This window comes from Brachycentrus maculatus, unplaced genomic scaffold (assembly GCF_059751285.1).
Source record: "Brachycentrus maculatus isolate JH-2025_06_01 unplaced genomic scaffold, ASM5975128v1 h1tg000115l, whole genome shotgun sequence".
NCBI lineage: Eukaryota > Metazoa > Arthropoda > Insecta > Trichoptera > Brachycentridae > Brachycentrus > Brachycentrus maculatus.
The window spans coordinates 1,461,711-1,483,500 of record NW_028280868.1 but is presented as its reverse complement, the minus strand read 5'-3'; the positions used below and the strand labels follow the sequence as shown (position 1 = coordinate 1,483,500).

At 35.3% G+C, this 21,790-nt stretch overlaps 1 protein-coding gene across 1 annotated transcript in view; it reads left to right on the top strand.

Moving 5' to 3' along the window:
- LOC148309929 (phospholipid-transporting ATPase VD-like) overlaps positions 1-19,340 on the top strand; it is a 117,717-nt gene extending 98,377 nt beyond the window's left edge. Inside the window, exons 4-15 of the mRNA XM_088259286.1 lie at positions 4,326-4,518; positions 6,419-6,572; positions 7,137-7,296; positions 7,569-9,055; positions 11,370-11,607; positions 13,242-13,332; positions 13,924-14,075; positions 14,164-14,287; positions 14,710-14,972; positions 16,460-16,647; positions 17,573-17,716; positions 18,450-19,340. Coding sequence (XP_088115412.1) covers positions 4,326-4,518; positions 6,419-6,572; positions 7,137-7,296; positions 7,569-9,055; positions 11,370-11,607; positions 13,242-13,332; positions 13,924-14,075; positions 14,164-14,287; positions 14,710-14,972; positions 16,460-16,647; positions 17,573-17,716; positions 18,450-18,504 — 3,249 coding nt within the window. The 3' untranslated portion in view covers positions 18,505-19,340. The remainder of the gene's footprint in view (positions 1-4,325; positions 4,519-6,418; positions 6,573-7,136; positions 7,297-7,568; positions 9,056-11,369; positions 11,608-13,241; positions 13,333-13,923; positions 14,076-14,163; positions 14,288-14,709; positions 14,973-16,459; positions 16,648-17,572; positions 17,717-18,449) is intronic.
- Positions 19,341-21,790: the final 2,450 nt, after the last annotated feature.

Genomic DNA, 21,790 nt, shown 5'->3' with positions numbered 1-21,790 from the left:
GCAACTTGAGGAAAATTATGGAAACTCTAACTTTTCTAATTTTTAAGAAGTCATTAGTCACAGGGTTTTCTTCTCACCCTTATCTACATCAAATGGTGCATAGGGCATAGAGCATTGGAAGCAGAGCTTTGATCGCTGATTACACGAAGGGACGAGAATGAGTCCTGCGCTTCAGGTACTAGTTCGAAGTGATTAATAAATATTACTGATTATTTTAAAACATTTTGAGTCTGTCCATATACTTATATCTTCAAATAATCGTATTATTATCAAATAATATGATTTTTTTTTAATTAAACACTTTTTTAATACCACTTATTGAGTATTATTTCATTACAAACTACTAGTTTCGAAAAGTAAAGATGTTTTCATTAACAGGTGATTACAAGAACTAGTGTAATATCAGCACGCTCGAATACCGTTCCGGAGGTCCCGGGTTCGATTCCCAGGGGGGGGGGGTCAAATAAATATAAATGATTTTTTCACTCTAATATTTATTCAATATTACCCTGGACTGGTACCTGAAGCGGGGGCCGATCACCTTTCCTTCATGAGTTAAGGATCAAGATAACACTGCATATATATATATATATATATATATATATATATATATATATATATATATATATATATATATATATATATATATATATATGTAATAAAATAACTAGGTACCTACCTATACATTTTATTAAGTACTTACAAAAAGTACCTACATAAAACAGTTCTACCACCAGATGCCGCATGCGTCGCTCAGAATAAAACAAAAGACTTCCGATAATATTATTAACTGTCAGAATCAGATAGATAGATAGATAGATAGATAGATATAAAAATTATTATAAAGATAAATTAAGAATAAACTTTAATTACAAAGCAACACATTGTTTATTTTATTATTATACACCCACTTTACATATTATTTACACTTTTCAAAAGGAAAATATTACCACGTTATATATATATATAAATATATATATATATATATATATATATATATATATATATATATATATATATATATATATATATATATATATATATATATATATATATATATATATATATATATATATATATATATATATATATATATATATATATATATATATATATATAATGCAGTGCCCTATGCACCATTGGGGTATGGATAAGGGTTTGAATTGACAAAAACTAACTAAAAAAATCAGATATGTATAAATGTGGGTGGGGTTAACTAGAGGGGAGAGGATTAAGGGGCGGGACTTGGTTTAACAGGAACATAGACAATAAAGGTGAGGAAGTTTGGAAAAGCACATTTTTTATTATTTCAGAATGTTTCGCAATATGTAGTGTTTAATTTTGCATACAATGGGAGGGTATATCAATTTTTCGTGATCCGACACTATTGTTTGATCGCCCTATTACCCCAAATGTATGTACGTCTTCTCGGACTGAATTAGTTTACCCGACCGGACACATTTCCTTCCGCCAGACCGGACATTTAAATTACCCGATTTCTCTCAGATACCGTCGGAAATAGGCAAAATTCACTCGGTCCAATCTGGACCACCGTTTTCTCAGTTCAACCGGCAATCCCCCGTTAAATCTACAGATATGCTAGCGTTAAACTACCGTTTTGTTTTTAAACCGCGTTTTTTCTGTGATGCGCAAAGCGTAGAAAATACATACGTCTTCATCGTGATAGAGGTCCCTTTATCCATATTTCATGTCTATCCCATACATTCTTCTCTTTTACCGCCATTTATCGTACAACTCATTCCTTCCTCTCTTCTTACTGTTCTAATATTCCACATTTACACTACCTCACACCTCGGATATCTTATTAGTTATTTAATTTTTAGACATTAATGTTGATATATTTATTTATTGATTTGGCGTTTAATTTCTAGAACTCCACAAACAGTAGTTTGATAGTGTCCTAATAAGGCGAAACAACTGTCACGAATTTTTATTTTTTTATTTCTATGTTAAAAAATATATATATACAACCTAGTAGACCCTAAAAATCAGTATTTAATTTTAATATTTTAAATAATAATATATTTAAATTTCCCACACATCTCGGGTATCTTATAAGATATTTAATTTTTAGACGAATAATGTTAATATATTGTCGGTTTTGTTTATGTGTACGTGTGTGTGTGTTTGTGTGCGCGCGCGCGTATGTGTGCGTGTGCATGTGTGTAATTGCAATCAGTACTTTTCAATACGATTAGACAAAGGTAAGCGTACGTACATAATGAGAGATGTATGTAATGAAGATAGAGAGATAATGTAGTTGGTAATAGAAGCAGAGGAAGACCGAGTGAAACTTGGCATGATCAGGTAGTACGAATACTTGAAAATGGTAAAGTCCGGAGTCGGAAAATCGGCGGGTATGTATGAGGAGATGCGTGGATGTGGAAGAGGCGAAGATTGTCTGCAACGACAGATTGGTGTGGCGTTCTGTTCTCTCTGCCTACCCCTGCGGAGAAGCGGCGTGATGGTTAGTTTATTAGTTAGATTAAATATTTTGAACAAACGATCATTAAAGTTTTTATTCATAAACTTTTACTTTTCTTAAACATTTACATCTGAAGTTTTCTTCTTACTCGTATTTTGCCTTTTCGTTATTTCTCTATGAATATGTATAATTTTTTAAAACATTTTATTTTTATAAAAACTCGGCCAAAACAAACTTGTTTGAGTACACAACTTTATAAATTTTAATAAAACTTTTTATTTATAAAACTGAAAGCTCTCCGTTTACCTGTTTGTCAACTTTCCTAGCGCATTAAATATTTATAATTCGTTTTCCTCGATACAAAGGTCGGTTTCTTCGACACACATTATGAATTATTTTTCCGCAAACATTTACATTTATTTCTTATTTAAATTATGTGTCGTCTTGTTTGATTAAAATGGTAAATAAGAACTCGCATTGAATCGGTTTTTAAATCCAATTTTTTTTTCTCTCTTTAATTTGGATAAAATAAAGAGTGAATTATCTACGCCTAGTTCATAATGAAAAACACAATGCCATTTATTGAAACACTTTCATATTTTTGCAACATTTACTTATTTTATGATTAAAATGTAACTTAGTTTTAAAATCACTATAAATATTTTATTATAATGTCTACCGGTTTCGAAGCTAACCGCTTCTTTAGTTTTGATAAAGAAGCGGTTAGCTTCGAAACCGGTAGACATTATAATTAAGTTACAATAAAATATTTATAGTGATTTTAAAACAAAGTTACATTTTAATTATAAAATGGAAAATCACAAAGTTAGTGCTTCAAATATAAATTATAATCATATTTACTTATTTATTTATTCCGCTAACGGTTGACGCCATGAAGAAGCGGTTAGCTTCGAAACTGGTAGACATTATAATTAAGTCATAATAAAATATTTATAGTGATTTTAAAACAAATATACATTTTAATTATAAAATGAAAAATCACAAAGATAGTGCTTCAAATATAAATCGTATTTATTTATTTATTAAGGTTGTACTTTTAAATTTGAAATTCAGTACACGACCACTGCGCTAGAAGGCACACGTGTTGTCTTCTCGCATAGCGTGAAAATCAGTACTACTGTGTGATAGTAGGTACTTTTGTGTAAAATTAGGAATTTCCGTTTGAAAGTACCTACACATTATGTGAGAGTTGGTATGTATCATACTATAATACTACATATATAAATATTTTTTTATAATACCATAAAGTAGGTGTTATTGTGTGAATATAGGTATTATTGTATGAAAGTACATACTCATATTATTATGTGAAAATATCGTTGTGAGAATATAGGTGCTATTGTGTGAATGTAGGAACTAATCTGTGAAAGTACATACTATTATGTGAAAATAACATTCGGACAAAATAGGAGCTATTGCGTGAATGTAGGTACTATTGTGTGAAAGTACATACTATTGTGAGAAAATATCATTGTGAGTAACTAGGTGCGATTGTGTGAATTAGGTACTATTGGGTGAAAGTACATACTATGATGTGAAAGTACGTACTATTATGTGAAAATACATACTATTATGTGAAAGTACGAACTATTATGTGAAAGTATCATACTATTATGTGAAAATATCATTATATCAATAGAAAAGTAGATGTTATTGTGCAAATATAGGTAATATTGTGTGAAAGTACGTAGTTTTATGTGAAAATACTATTGCACAAATTTATGAATGTACCGTTTTATGAGAGTAGGTGCTATTGTGAGATAGTATCACTGAGTGAGGGTGGGTTAGGTCAGGTCAGGTCAGGTGACTGAGTGACGGTACCTAGACGTGATTTTTTAAATAAATTGTATGTTTGCAGCAATCGTCGTTCACGGCGGGCAAGTTTGTGAGCGTGGTGGAGGTGGACGCGCCCTCCACCAAGATCTACCGGTTCCACGGGGCCGTGCTGCACCCGGAGGGCCGCCGCGTGCCGCTCTCCTCCGACAACCTGCTCCTGCGGGAATGCCGGGTCAAGAACACCGACTATGTGGAGGGCATCGTGGTGTACGCAGGTAAATGTCCCGTGCCCCTACCCTGAAACCTATCATTTTCTTCTAAACTAGTAGGTCAGTGTAACTATTGTCATTTTGTTTATTGTTTCGGCATTCACTTTGTGGTAAGACAGGATTAAATTGTAAATGAGTTTTTATTCTAACCCGTAGATGGAAGCATCTGTAGCTTCTGAAACTAGTCCTTAAAAATAAATATAATACTCAAGTGGTAAAAAACAAATGTTTTTATTGTCAGTGTGTAATGCTACTTCTGAATGGAGATATACACATTTGAAGTTTTCATTCATTAGAGTTATAAGAGACTGTTATAATAATTTTATTTAATGTATTTTTAGGCCTTTTTCCTCCATCGTAGTGTAATGATCAGCACGCTCGGCTACCCTACTGGAGGTCCCGGGTTTCGATTTTCAGGGGGGGGCTCAAATAATGAATTCAATATTACCCTGGACTGGTACCTGAAACGGAGGGCTGATCACCATTTCTCCAAGTGTTATTGATCAGGATAACACCGCATTTGTATGATGCGGTGCCCCATGCACCATTGGGTACAGATAAGGGTTTAAAAATAAATTAGGCCTTCTTATGATAGTTATTAAAATTTTCATCAATAACCTGTCCGGGAATGAGTTTCTGTGGACCAAACTGTATCTAAGGAATGTTTTTTTCTATTTAGTCAATGCTATAAGCAACATATTTTCTTCACTAAGAAAAATATTTCCACCAGAAAACATATTTTATATCAAAATTATTGATGTTTTATTTCATGCGTTTTCTTTGACAATGTCATTACGATCGATGACGTCGCACAAACTTTATGTTAAGTAAAATGTTGTGGTTAAAATCGAAAAATAAGTGTGGTTTTAGTGTTTAAATACAACCACAGATGATAGTACAAATTCCATTTTTAAAATAAATATCAACGGGTTTTAGTTATAAGCGCGGCTGTATATTTACGCCCATATTCCTTTGAGGAAAGTTTTGTTTGGATGACTATGTACGGCCAGACTTGCGGACAAGACTTTTTTGCACTTCTTGCAAGAGTACGCCCTAGCCATTGTTATTATTCTCCTTTTCCTCTCTTATAATACTTACTATTACTTACTATTCTTCCTCTATATCCTTTCCCATATTGCAGTTATGATCCTGGGGTTCTCAATTACGTCATTTGCATCCAATCAAACATAAACCATACTCACAGTCCTATACTCACAAAGGATTAATCACTCTGCCTTCATATAATCCTAGTCAAGTTCACGCCACATCAATTTGATACAGTGCCTTATACACTATTTGGTTGAGAAAAAGAGATACAAGACGAATAGATAATTTGAAGAAATATCACAGATATTGCATATTGTACTGTTAAGCGCTTTCAAGTATGAATGTATGAGTAATATAATTTGCAGGAATGAAAAATCTCTACAATCCCAGGATTGTTTTCCGTTATCTCGACTATAATGTTTAATTTAAAGAATCTATTGAACATGTTACTACTTACTTACTTCAGCCTTCTTCTTGTGTCCAGTGTTGAGTGGCCTCCCTCTTGGACTTCCGCAGTTCTCTGTTGAACGCGATTCTCTTCCTGTGCAGGCCTGCCACTTTTTTAGTGTCAGCAGACCATCTTGTCTGGGGCCTACCCACGCTTCTGCATCCTGTTCTAGGCCTCCAGTCAAGCACCTTTTTGTCCATCTATCCTCAGACATACGTGCCACATGACCTGCCCAGTTCCACCTTTGTTCCGCGATCCTTTGAGTCACATCTGTTACTTTGGTCTTTTCCCTTATCCAAACATTCGTTTTTTGGTCCCTGTTTAGCATACTTTACTCCATTGCTCTTTTTGTTATCCGGAGTTTACTGAACATGTTACATTGTTTTATAATGTGAAAAAATTATTTTTCAGGACACGAAACTAAGGCGATGCTGAACAATGGCGGGCCTCGCTACAAGCGTTCCAAGCTGGAGAGGCAGATGAACACCGATGTGATCTGGTGCGTCCTCATGCTGCTGGTGATGTGCTGTGCTGGGGCGGTCGGATGCAAGCTGTGGCTCGACAGGTTGGCTTTACAATAGGTTATCGGCTAGTACTGCCAGTAGTTACTGTTACGCTGATGTACCGGATTTCATCATCCATCATCTGGACTGTTAAAGAGAAATCATCATCATCAAGATGAAGTACAAAATAGAACATTTTTCCTTCTTTTAATTTGATGACACCCTTCAAGGGTGTCAAGCCAAATTAAATATGTTAACCTTTCCCTTACGGTGCTAAACAACTTCCGCGTGCAACGGTGATGTGTATTTTGTACACCATATGAAAATGTGATTTAAAAACGGAAAAAATATGAATATTCCTAAATGTTGCTTTTATTGATCATAGTTGAAGTTGAAATGTAACAATTTTGAAATGTTAGCTCTGGTAAGTATCTGAAAACAAGAAAAATCGCAAGTAGCCGCAATAGCTAGCGTAGCGACATGACCGCCGCGTACGACGGTCCGCGCACTACTGGCGCTGCTAAACACGCTACGACAAGCGCGTATACGCAAAGCGCGGCACGTATCCACGTACTGAGAAACGTTTGTGTATTGGTGAATTTTACAATTATATTTCGTAATTGTAGACAAGCTCCGGCCCCTCCCAGTGCTACGCAGCAGGGCCCCCGCGCAGCCCTGGGGCTCCCCCAGTCTCCTCGCCGCCCCCTGCCGCCCTACATCCCCTACGCATGGGAACCCGCCTATGAGGGATTGCTCAGCTTTTGGACATTCATCATAATACTCCAGGTCAGTGTTGCTTGCGATAAAAATACCTGTATTGCAGTCATTCCATCTTGCATAGTCTAAATTAGGTAAATGATGGCTGACTTTATGTAAATTTGAAACAAATCAAACATTGAAACAAAATAATCTAATCAAAAGAACATATCCCCTATTCATAAAAAGAATCTGTCGTATTTGTCTTGTCATTACATTTTATCTATCTGTCTTACACAATCTTTCTTAAATTGACATGTTCTGAATCAAGTAAATAATCTCATATCTCATTTTGTTTCCAGGTCATGATACCGCTTTCTCTCTATGTCACAATAGAGATGACTAAAATTGTGCAAATATACCACATACACAACAATGTCGATCTGTATGATCCGACTACCGATAAGAGAATAGAGTGTCGAGCCCTCAACATCACGGAGGAACTCGGGCAGATAGAGTACATCTTCAGTGACAAGACGGGGACCTTGACGGAGAATAAGATGGTGTTCAGGAGATGCGCTATCAACGGAGTCGATTATAATCATTCTTCTCCCGAAAGAACGCAACATCCGATGGGGTCACCGGTCAATTCCTCAGAGCCGGCTACTCCCATTACCGCTAATCCCCAGTTAGTCGAAGAACTGGCTACGGAGAATGTCGCGGACGGCAGTCACGCTCAAAGAGTTAGAGAATTTCTCCATGTTTTAGCTATATGCAACACCGTAGTCGTCAGTCATAAGCCGCATCACGATAATATGGATGCCAGCGGTATAGTGGAAACTCCCCCTAATACGCGTATGCCTAAATTTATAGTCAACGGCACCAAGATTAAAAACAAACAGACTCCACTGAGCACCGAGAAATATTCCAGACTTGCGGAATCTCGATCCGTTACGCCGTCTCCTCCCCCCTCCGCGCTTCCTTCCCCCCGTTCGCAGTCCGCTCTGCCTCCCATTCCTCACTCTCCTCCGGACAGGCCTAGATTTCTTCAAATTCCTTCTTTGCAAATATTCAACCGCGATAGAAACGGGGAAAATGGTAAAAGCTCTCTCAATTCTTCCGTTACATCTGAATTTATGCCAGTTTCGAAGCCAATCTTCGAAGCCGAAAGCCCGGACGAGTTGGCTCTCGTAGAGGCAGCTTGCGCGTACGGGTGCAGATTAGAAAAAAGAGCACCGCGTGAAGTTATCATTAGTATGAATCACGAATTTATATCTATTCCAATCTTAAACATCTTATCGTTTGACGCCACACGAAAATGTATGTCCATAGTAGTAAGGATGCCCAATTCTCCTCACGTGACAGTCTATTGTAAGGGAGCCGATTCCACGTTGCTCGATGCTCTGGCCCCATCCCCGGAAGGTTCCGTCGAAAGAGCGGCGCTCATGAGAACGCAGCAGCAACTGGACGCTTACGGAAGACAAGGACTTCGCACTCTGGTCATCGCCAAGAGAGTAATATCGATAGAGGAATACGACGAATGGGCGGAAGAGCTCAGGAACGCAGAGCTGAGTGTAGATAACCGAGAGAAAAAAATCAGAGAGTGTTACGGCAAATTGGAAAACAATTTCATCTTACTGGGTGCTACCGGGATTGAAGATCGCTTGCAGGAAGGGGTTCCGCAAACCATAGCAGCTCTTATAGAAGCCGGTATCGTGGTGTGGGTGCTCACGGGAGACAAGCCGGAGACCGCCATCAATGTGGCGTATTCTGCTAAACTGTTCCCTCCTCAGGTGGAACTGCTGAAACTTATGGCGAGAAGCAAATCCCAAGCCGAGTCTACCATCAAGTAAGTTCATGTATACATCAACTAACGAATTCATCTCAATTAACCATTGAATATAGGATAATGTACAATCAGAGTCTTGCATTCTTCAGTTCACTGCTTGAAGTGGTGAGGTTTGTAATTGGCAGATCATTGCTGTTGGGGACTTCTTAAGCTCTTGGGAAACAGGCAACAAATTTTCAATGTCACACAAAATTCTCATTATTCACTGTTAATGCGAAGTCGCAAATAGCAACCGCTTTATCGCCTGTATAAAAAATTTGTTGTTCGCATATCGCTCACTCCTTTCAACAGCGTCATATATAAAAAAAACTTGATTTTTCATCTTTTTTAAAGTTTAAAAATATAATACAGTATCTACTCAATGAATTAGGGCCACCCATTATTTTTTAGAATACTCTGAAATCTTTTGGATTATTATATTTATTTTACATAAATACTTTAAGTTTTCTATTGACATCTAATATCATGTATATTACCTTCAATAATATGTAAAATATACCTGGATTATTTAAGCCTTTACAAAATTTCAAACCCTTTTTCTGAGAAAGGTCCCTAATTAGCACAGGTAGACAGATAGTTGAATGTTCGAAAAATAGTCCTATCTCATTTATTAGTGAAGTTTCTTGAGTTCTGGTTGTTGTTTTGTTCAGAGAGGTTATATAATTATCGTGTCTTGTGAAAAAAACTTAATTTTTAATTTTAGTTCATAAAGTATAATTTTTTTTTGTAAACACAAGTGTTTTTTTTGAAAACGACAAAATGGGAAAAAGTAAAGACATTTCTGAGGAAAAAAAGTCTAGTGTTATAATGCTACTAAAATTAGAAATACTATCTAATAGAGAAATTTCAAAAAAAGTAAACGTTTCTCGTCAAACAGTGGACAGAATATCAAAATCCATAAAAAATCAGTCACCCGCCACCAGCAATCGGCGAAAGAACTGTTGTAGGATTAGAAAAACAACACCGAGGACTGATCGAAAAATCGTTCAAAGTGCCTTAGAAAACCGTAGTGCATCAGCAAAAACATTAAAAATCAAATTGGAAGAAGAGGGTATAAATATATCGGTATCAACACTGAGGCGACGTCTTTACGAAGTAAATCTGAAATGCAGGCGCCCTGTAAAAGTACCAAAATTGACACCACGAATGAAAGCGGATCGATTAAAATGGTCCAGGCTACATCGAAATTACTCGGTAGATGATTGGAAAAAGGTATTTATTTAAATTGAATTTTCAACATATCATTTTAGTAAATAAACTTATATATTTGAATTAAACTTAAATTTTCATTATTTTTCAGGTCATCTTTAGTGATGAGTGCCGGTTAGAAGCCGTGACAGAGAGCCGTCGATTTGTCAGGAGAACACCAATGGAACGTTACAATGAGGCCTGTGTGGTAAAAGTTATCAAACACCCCCCTGCAACAATGATATGGTCATGTATTATTAACAATTTACCTGGGCCGTTGTTTTTCGTGGAAGGAACAATGAACCAAAATTCCTATAAGCAGGTCCTCGAACGAATTTTATTGCCCTTCTACCATACACTCGACCCAACAGAAGGTCCATACACCTTCATGCAGGATGGGGCACCTTGCCACCGGGCTAAATCAATAATAAAATTTTTGTCTTACAAAAATCTGCCTTTGCTCCCCTGGCCTGGAAATTCTCCGGACCTTAATCCTATAGAAAACGTATGGAGCATGTTATAAAATAAGGTATACTCATTTCCAAATCCGACAGTAGACTGTCTAAAAAAAATATTCAAAAAATTTGGTCAGAAGACGAAGAAACAAAAAACATGATAAAACAGTGCATTTTAAGTATGCCAAAAAGAATTGAGGCAGTTATTTCTGCCAAAGGTGGAAATACTAAATACTAACTATATTTATATGAAAATATATGCATAATTTAAGCGTAATAAAGTGTTCATGTGTAAATAAAATTCAATGTTGTTTTATTCAAGGTTTTCTCTGAGTTATTCCTGTTTGAATTGAGAAATTGCGCGAAATTCTGCGTGGCCCTAATTCATTGAGTAGATACTGTACAATGTTTTAAAAATAAATATCAAGCCGCTTAATGAACTTTTTACTGTGCAACAGAGCTTTTTAGGTAAAACCTGAAGGTTTTTCTCCATTTGAAAAATATTTAGTTTATTTAAAAAAAACAATTAAATGGGACCTTTTCTTCAAAAAGCAAAAATAACACTTTCTGCCCTGTAGCGGGTAAATATTAAGTTAAAAATATGCCAATTTTGCTAAAAAATCTAAAACAGGTAATTTTATGTATTTATTGATGTTACGTTTTTCTTTCAGATGTTATTTAGACAGTATGGACAACATCGGTGTTAGTGAAGATGGAAACAGTATAGTCATCAGTCCGATACCGTCGAGATCTAGCAAGGGGCGGGCGCTGGTGGTGGACGGGAAGACACTAACTTTCATTTTGGACAAGAGATCTAACCTCACGGGACCATTCCTCGAACTGACGAGGCGGTGTATTTCAGTACTGTGCTGTAGAGCGACGCCACTACAAAAGGCTTATATAGTTAAGGTACATATAATATTATACTTAAACGCATACTTATCCCAAAATTTCAGCATATTTATCACATCAAAAGTTATTACAGTAATCCCTAGTACGCATATATGAGTATATATGGCGTACCACCCAGTATTTTCATAATTAAAACAATCATTTTTCTGTAAAAAAATATAATTTGCTAGTAAGCATCATTACAATTTTTGTGAATCTTTGTTTTTTATTTACATACATAACATAAGAGGCAAACAATGTTTGCAAAGACAGAGTGGTGTGGTGTACGATTCTCTCTGCTTACCCTGCGGAGAAGCGGCGTGATGGTTAGTTAGTTAGTTACATAACTTAAATACATACATATAAAAACAAATACATTTGACTGTCAGAAATGAAGACTCTAAGCAGCATATCTAGCAAGAGTCTGAGACAGAATAAGGAACATAAGGATAAGAGAAATATGCAAGATGGAAGATGTCGTTAGGTGGAGAAGTCAACGAAGGAGACAATAGTAGCGCATGTGAGGAGAATGGAACCATCCAGACTCCCCCACATTGCATTCCACGGCCAACCTAAGTAGATGACTTCCAGGCAGACTACCAAAGAGATGGATTGACAGCTGGGAATCACATCACAGGAGGCTAATCCTTCTTTAAAAAGGCAACAAGGCGTACACTAAAGAGAAAAGAATAAAACATTTGACATATTTTTTATCTTAATTTCCTTTCAATTTTATTTCCATTTCATTATTATGTGTTTTTTAAATAAAACGTCACATTATTTTAAACATTTAGCATACTATGACTATAATAATTAAATGTTTTTTTTTTAAAGTATTTAATTTATCACTTTGTATATTTAATACAACATTGCTTTTTATAATAAATAATAAAATCTTTTAAAATGAATTTTTTTATGTACTAAGGTGGTGGAAGATGATTAGTATTATAAATGAGTATTACTATTTATAATACTAATCAGTATTACTATTTTTTATGTACTAAGGTGGTGGAAGATGATTAGTATTATAAATGAGTATTACTAGGTAGCTCTTAGTGGTTTCTAATAATAATAATAATAATAAAACCCTTATCCGCACCCAATGGTGCATAAGGCACTGCGTCATATAAACGCAGTGTTATCTTTATCGTTTACACATGAAGGAAAGGTGATCAGCCCTCTGCTTCAGGTACCAGTCCAGGGTAATATTGAATAAATATGACAGTGAAAAAATCACTTATATTTATTTTACCCCCCTTGGGAATCGAACCCGGGACCTCCAGAACGGTAGCCGAGCGTGCTGACCATTACACTACGGAGGTGGACAAAACAAACATTACACTAGGAGAGACAAATCTAGAATCCTCTTGCCAGGCCATGGGGGTGTTCAAACTATTGCGGCTATGTTGTTGCCACATTCCTTGCAAAATTCAACAAGATTATAACTTAATTGTGTGTGAACCCTGTTATGTCAAAACAATGTCCTACGTATGTTTATTACACTCCGCAGTTGACACTATGTAGTACATTCCAGAGTTCAGTATTATAATAATTTCACACCTAAAGTGACAATTTTTATAAAGTTATAATTATGTTATTTGTGATGTTATAAAATACAATAATCATTGATTGTCTTTTGAACATTTCCGCAGGTTGTGAAAGAAGAAATGGGTGTAACTACTTTAGCGATAGGTGACGGTGCCAACGATGTCTCCATGATACAGACGGCGGATGTTGGCATAGGTAACAATAAATTTTTACTTATTAATTTTTTTACAAAAATGTTAACAATATTGGTATATAACCACTCACCGAGATTTTTATGGTTACGGTTTCGAGATGTACCCGTCTCTTCGTCAGGACAATCACTACCACAGCATGCAAACAATACCACCCTTCACCACCATAGCACCATTTACACACTCAAAACTACACAAAATGTCTAAGACATGCGACTTTTGGTCGACCCGAAAACCAACATACACTAAAGGTTTCAGCACAGACATGCGTTACGAGCCGAGGTTAAAACATGCACCACAAAGTAAATGCTTTAAATATGAATAATATTGAGAATAATAAATTTTTATTCTTATTTTGAAAATATGTAAGTAGTAAAGCAGGAAAGTATCAAGATAAGTGGTTCATTTACATTGAGGTTTGAGATCTCTAAAGATGTTAAACAGGGATGCGTAATGGCACGGTGGCTGTCAAATGTTTACAACTTTACGAATAACTCCCCTGTAAAGTGTTATTGATGCCATTTTCACTTTGTATCATGGACATATTCCTTTTTGTATTCTAATCGTTCGATTTCTTAATGAATTTACTTCTCAGGTATATCCGGAATGGAAGGAATGCAAGCCGTCATGGCGTCGGACTTTGCCATCTCCAGGTTTAAATATCTGGAAAGGTTCCTTCTCGTCCATGGCCACTGGTGCTATAATCGCTTGGCCAGGATGATACTCTACTTTTTCTACAAAAATGCCGTAAGTTACCCTTCATATTTTACTATTGTGTGAGAAACTGAGAAAATGAAAAAAATATTTTAAACATGTTCTTATTTTATTTTTGCAGACATTTGTGTTCCTCGTATTCTGGTTCCAACTGTTCTGCGGCTGGTCGGCCTGCGTTATGGTGGATCAGATGTTCCTAATGCTCTACAATCTCTTCTTCACTTCTCTACCACCTCTTGCCATTGGTAAAATTTTTAATTAAATAAATTATTATCACACACATAGTTTTTTTTTAGAGGTATTCAAATTTAAATTTCCCATAATAAATTGATGGTGGCTCCTGCCATGTGGTATGTTGGACGATCTTGTTGAAACCACAGTTCTGTCACATCAATGCCATTCAACTGAGGTACGAAGGAGTCAGTAATCATGGTTCTGTAGTTCTCTTCATTGACCATAACATTCTGGCCAGTATAATCTTTAAAAAAATTATGGGCCAATGATTCCATCTGCCCATAAGGCACACCAAACAATGACTTTTTAATGGATGTAGGGTGTCTCGACAAAGGCTTCTGGGTTTTCTGGGCAGATGGAGTCATTGGTTCATTTTTTTTACCGGCCGCGCTCCTACTAGTATTGAATGACTCATGTCTCCGCTCGTGTCCAGGGGTGTACGACCGCGTGGCGCCGGAAGCGCTGCTGCTGGAGCGGCCGGGGCTGTACGCGGCGTCGCGGCTGGGCAGCACATACCGGCCGCGCTCCTACTGGCTGGCCATGGCCGACGCGCTGTACCAGAGCGTGGCGCTGTTCTTCACGGCGCTGCATGCGCTGTGGGGCGGGCCCGTGGACCTGTACTCCTTCGGGGCCATCATCTCCAGCTCCTGCATCGTCGTCATGCTGTGCCACGTCGCCATCGAGACCAGGAGTTGGGTCAGTCTGACATTTCTTAATTCCCATAGCTTTATAACATTTTTCATCAACTACCACTTAGAGCATTGTTCCGCAAAGTGTGTGCCGTGGCACACTCGTGTACCGTGGTGATTAGTCGGTATGCCGTGGAAAAAAGTCTAGTTTTGTGAAAATAACATAATTGCTCCAAATTTTGATTGCCTCTGCTCATTTAAATAGGCTCTCATTTTGAATTAAACATAATATGTTAAATATGTTACCATAATATGGTAAATATGCTCCTCTGAAATTTCTTAATTTGGTAGGTGTACCTTGAATATAAAAAGTTTGCGGAACACTGACTTACCTACCTAAAGACTGAAAGTACCTAAAGTTGTATTAACCTTTTTTTTACAACATTTTAAAAGAGTTTTTTAGAAATTCTAGTGAATTCAAACACCATGTTTCGAATTTGATCAAAAATTTTGTAAATAAATTAACTGGTCAAATTATAAGCTAAAAATTGTTTTGACCTTTCCAGTCCCCAAATAAAAAATCCAGGTACAGTTACACATTCCGATGGGCAAAAATTCATTTGTCCTTTGCTCCACATGCTGTCGTAATAGATACAAGTGAAATAAATATGAGCTTGCATATTTACTTAACACATTTCAGATGGGTATTTTTTTCACCCATGGACCGCTGGCGATGGGATTTGATAATTATGTGTAGATAAGACCTTATCAAAGAGATTGGTATGTAATATTCATATAAAAACATTGGATAATTCCTTATTTTCTGTCTTTGAAATGAGGCTGGCGGAGAATGTAAAAATACCCTTCCTGTTCTTAAGAATCAATCGACCAAACGGGTAGGAATACCTTTCCAGTCCAAGGTGTGTTAACAATAACTTTGAAACATACTTTTGTACTGACATTTCTTGGTGGAAATGCATTGTATTTAATAAAACACATCTATATACATAGTAATGGGTAGGGCCCAGACAAGATGGTACAATTATATTAAAAAAATTGATAAGCTTGCACTGGAAGAGAGTCGCGTCCAACAGAGAACTGTGGAAGTCCAAGAAGCGGCCTTTGTTCAATACTGGACATAAGAAAAAGGCTGAAGTAAGTATAATATTTAGTAATAGACGCAACGGAAGACCGAGGCAAACATGGCATGATCAAGTATTTTAAATACTTGAAAGTGGTCAGGTCAGGAGTTGGAATAATCAGCGTGTATGTATGAGGAAATGCATGGATGTGGAAGAGGCGAAGGATGTTTCCAAAGACATTGGTGTGGGGTTCTGTTCTCTCTGCCTACCTCTGTGGAGAAGCGGCATGATGATTAGTTAGTCCATATAGTTTTTTTGCCCTCTTATTTTATCTGACCGGTGACCAGGTTTCGTTGTTAGCGATATTAGTCTAAAAATCTATAAAGTTATTGTTTTATTATTTAAAAAAATATATATACTATAGTGAGTTGGCTATCAGTTTTAAATGGATGCATGTATTTTTTTTCCTTAGACTATTCTCCATGTGTTGTCACTGCTGGGATCGCTGGGCGCTTACTACGGCTTCTCCCTGATCTACAGCGCCATCTGTGTGCAGTGCATGGGGCTGCCCTCCAACTACTGGGTCATGGAGACCGCCATGGCCACCCCGGAGTACTGGCTGGTCATCGTGCTGAGTGTGGTCATCGCCCTCACTCCCAGGTAACGCTCTACTTAATGCTCACCCTAATCTACAGAGCTATATCCAGCTACTGAGTCATGAATACCACTGTGATCCCCTTATGGGTCATACGGTTAAAAAATTGAAACGTGAATACTGCTGTGAGGTATGTTACTTACCTTACAATCAGAGGAGGCCGTTGACTGAAAATGCCAGCAGTCCATTTCTCTTAAAAAGGGGTAGTAAATCAAATTATTTATTTTGGATTGTCTTGGAAACTCCATCGAAAACAGCCGCTTTCTGAAGAATCTATTTAATTTCAAACAAGAACGAATAAATTTTAACATCGAAATCCATCAAATCAAGAAACCCTTAATCTATTGCTTCACTACGTACTCTTAAATCTAAATTGACATTTCGCTCACTCCTTTCAAGAACGTCATAAATCAAAAATTGACAATTTTCAGTTGTGCATGTTTTCAGAATGCCCAGAAAATGTACTATATCCCAGCAAAAGGGGCATATTTTTAACTTAATATTTACTCGCTACAGGGCCGAAAGTGTTGTTTTTGCATTTTGAAGTAAAGGTATTGTTTAATAATTTTTTTAAAAATACTAAATATTTTTCAAACCGAAAAAAACCTTTTCAAGGTTTTACCTAAAAAAATCTTTTGCACAGTAAAAAGTTTAATAAGTGGCTTGATATTTATTTTTAATACATTGTATAATATTTTTAAACTTTAAAAACATTCTCCTAAAAAACCTAAAAATAAGTTATTTTATTTATGACGTTCTTGAAAAGATCGAGCGATTTATGGTAATATTTTCATTTCCACTCCCGAATTCCTGAGTGGAATTGGGTTGAAACCGCATGTGCTTCCAATTGATATTTTGTTTTAAGAAAACACTTGGTTTCTGTTCTCACATTGTATCGGCGCACTAATTATATATATTTTCTCGTAAAAGGCTGGTCTGGAGGTCCCTGAGTGCTTCCCTCTGGCCGGGAGCTCTGGGTCGGGCCGTGTTGCAGAGAAGGCGGGACCGCAAGGCCGCCCGCCTCCCCCTCACCGCCATCTACCACAACGCCTCTCACTCTACACACATCTACAGGTATACCTATGCGATTTTTACAAATCAGTAACAAAGCTTATCATTTTTAACAACGTGGGTGTTTTTCCATTAATTGATTCGGCAGTCACTTTGTGGTAAAATCTATCCATTTTTAATTAATGTTTTACTTAGTAAATACCACTATTTCTTAAAATCTACTGTGACACGTGTTTCGATGCATTCCGCATCATTTTCAAACACCGTATGTGAAGCTAATCCCAAATTTTAGAGTTGGGTCCTTGGGACATTGAAGGTTGAAGAGGGGGTAGTAGAATTATCCATTGTCTGATACAAAACACGGAAACACATCAAACGAAACATAACACATGCCTGTTTTGATGAAAAGACCTTTGATAATTATGAAATAAATTTGTATAAACTGCTTCTACTATCCATAAAAAAAGTGAAAATAAAAGTGCTATTAAAAAATGGATAGTGGAAGCGGATAGATCTGAATTAGATTCCATCGTTCAGCCATGTCATATTTGATTGCATGTTACAAACAATTTTTATTAACTTTTTCAATGTCACGAGGAAAAACTATTTTTGGCTTCAGGTCTGAAAGGAATATCATGCATCATATAATAACTGGGTAAGTTTGTTGGTGTAAATAAAAATTCTACCACTATCTGCTTAACTGTGAATAATCTAAGAGAGTCAAATAAAAATATATGTCTATAATTTAATAATTTATTTTATTTATTAAATAGTAAAATTTGAATATATTTTTCAGACCAACGGCGGAAGATGCTGCGAGAAAGCGGTCAACTCTGACGGCGATAGGATAACAGGACCGTTCCTCGAGACGGTGTCACTACAACCTGTAAAGGTTCCTTATCCTCGGGGATTGTGCGGCGAGTAGGGAGGGGGGGAGTGTTTCTGTGACCGTAAGAAACAGCGGAGTGTCCCGTCACAGATCAGTTTTGTTCCCCGGAGTCAAGTTACTTGGACGAACCACCTCCGGTGTTATTCTGAGGCCATGGAGTGTGCGAAGTGAGAAGCGTCGCAACTTTTGTACATACACAAGGCATGATAATACCAAATACAGTGCCGTGTAATATACCTCGACCCGATTCAAAACGGCTGTGATCTCTGTCCTAGGATTATTAGTTTTTCTTTTTTTTACAAATCTAAGTGTAATTTATTTACAAGTTATGTAGAGCTAGTGTTAAGAACATTGTTAAGGTTAGTCGTTTGAAAGTTGAATCGTTCGAAAGCCGATAAGGGGCGTGCGGGACCAATGTTTTCTATCGAATTAAACAAGTAGATTTAATAAACGATATATTTTTCTAATGCAAATTTTGAAATGAAGTATTTTGATGATCATGTTTTTACTATACTAAATAGATAATTTATCGTGTAAATACAAGACTGCTTCGATCCCCAAACAATGCGTCGTATTAGTGACCAATCGTCACCGGAAATATGAATTAATATATGGCAACTTTTCAAGAGACACAAAGAGAACTTTTTCTTTTTAAAAAGTGTTATGTATAACTTTATTGTAAAAGAAAAACTCTTGTTTTTTATCACTCGACTCGAGTGGTAAAAAACTAGTGTTTTTCTTTTACAATTTCATCATGTCTTACCACAGAGTGAATGCCGAAACAATAAATAAAATAAATCTTTCTTAATGTGAATTATAATGATATGATATCTATAGAATTCGAGTGACATTCAATTTCAGGTTCTAGAATATTATTTGAACAGAATTAAGCTATCCTTCATGGTTTTAAAGATAAACTGTCTTTACTGTATTTTTTTAATATAAATTTATCTTTCACTGCTATTTTCTCAGTCTCTAAATCTCCTATGAACCTGATAATCGCGTTTCAAATTAGTTGTGACACCATACCATACCCCGAATCTTGACATCTTTTATTTATTATTATTAGGATGATTTATTAAAGTTGCTTTTTCAATATGTAATTACATACCCCAAAAAAATAATATGTAATTATAATATACATTTCTCTCATTCTCAAATACGAACTCTCAAGTTAACGTTCAAAGTTGGGCATTTTTTTGCAAAATATGCTCCAGGGCTATTACCAATTGTTGGTTAATCTGTAAGATCTAGGAATTCGTTTAGTTGGTGTTAAAAGGAGATTTGAATATTTTGCATTAAAATAAGTGCATAAATCTTAAGGACAATCATTTCTATTTAATATTGAGTTGAATTCTTGCTTTTTACAAGATATAAGTGCCCTATTTATAATTGAGAATTTCTAAACAAAATGATGCATTTAAATGTTTATAGGTAGCTAGCAAATAGAAAAATGTATTCTGATGTTTTTTAAACAATGAATGTGAGCAAAATCACATACCCTGTTTCAATTTAATGTTTGTAAAGTCATGCGTATTCCGTGTTCCCAACGCTTTTGTGTTTATTCATATTTCCGGTGATGATATTAACAATAATTGATTCATTCAAATCTAATATTTTGTTTTAATGTAAGGTACTTAGGATTTCTTGACCTTGCACTGCATTTGTTAACGATACATTTTAATTATAAATAGAGAAATAAAGTCTAAAAATATAATTACGTCTTATTTTTGTTTTTATGGATCATGTTTTGCCCATATCGCATGCTGATAGACTTGCCTCCATTTTGCTGTAATTGCAATAATTTTTTTACTGGGTAATTACTTATCATTTTTTAAATAGGTTCTGGTAAAATTGTTTAAGGAGTAGTATTTTTTATTGTTGCAAAAATAAGGTGTTTGGCATCTGTGTATCGTTTAAAACCATACTTAAATTTTTTTTTTAATTGTTTATATTTTTCAACTACATTATAGTTATAAGCAATATGTATTTGCTCTCCAATCAAGTCTTTTGTATTCTAGAATGTTGACAAGGTCATTTTTAAAAACATTTTCATCATTTAAACATTTTCACATTAACATATTTTAAATATAATTCATCAGGAAATATCAGTTAAAACAATTAATCTAGCATTTTACTCAAAATATTTTAATATACTAAAAATCAGTTACGATCATTTGGAATTAAGTCTTTATTTCATCTTTAACTTTTTCTTAAAAAAAATGCAGTGTAGGGTTTTTTATATTATATATATATATATATATATATATATATATATATATATATATATATATATATATATATATATATATATATATATATATATATATATATATATATATATATATATATATATATATATATATGTAGTTTTTTAACACATTTCTATTGTGTTTGGTTACCAACTGCCATGATGTTTATTTTAGTTTAAATTAAAAAATAATGTACCTACAAATTGTAAGCTGATTGGACGAGTAATCTTACTTGTTATGTTTATATTAAACGTTATAGTCTTGAGAATTCTCGACTATATTTGAGTATTTGTATTTGTTGCCCTCGTGATTCTATTGTTTAAAAAACTCAATGCTTCCTAGTTAAATTTTTTCATTATTTTTAAATACAGAATGCTTTTTGCATACCACTGAGTCAATTCTCTTAATGAATAGTTCATGACATCTTATGGGAAATGATTTATCTTTAATTTTTTTCTTGTATTCTTTAAAAATCTTTCAAAATATATTAATGTCTATACTGCCGTACTGAACATATAAGCAAAAAATGCATTTTACGTGCAGAAAATGAGTAATTTTATATTTGACTCTAAGATTGCAATTTTTTTTTAGCATTTTTAGGTTTTGATGTTTAGATTGCATTTAGAATTCCACAAAGAACTATTATGAAAAAAAACTTTTTTTTAAGCCATTTCGTAGTTACAGTATTAGCCAGTGAATTCATAACCTTTCAACCGTCAGACTACAACACTTGAATGCACACTTTTTAGTATAGATCGAATCATATAAAATGTATTGATATCTCAAATAGATAAAAGTATTGATATCTCAAGAAGAATATACCAATAGATGTCTGGATATTTACAGGGTTTACGACCTACAATAGACTGGTTTTTGGATCACTTAAACCAGGCAATTATAGGTTGCAAGCCCTGTAATACTCAGACTATTATATGTATTCTTCTTCATATTGTTGATATATCAATATGAATAACTCCTAAATGGATAAACCCAGAT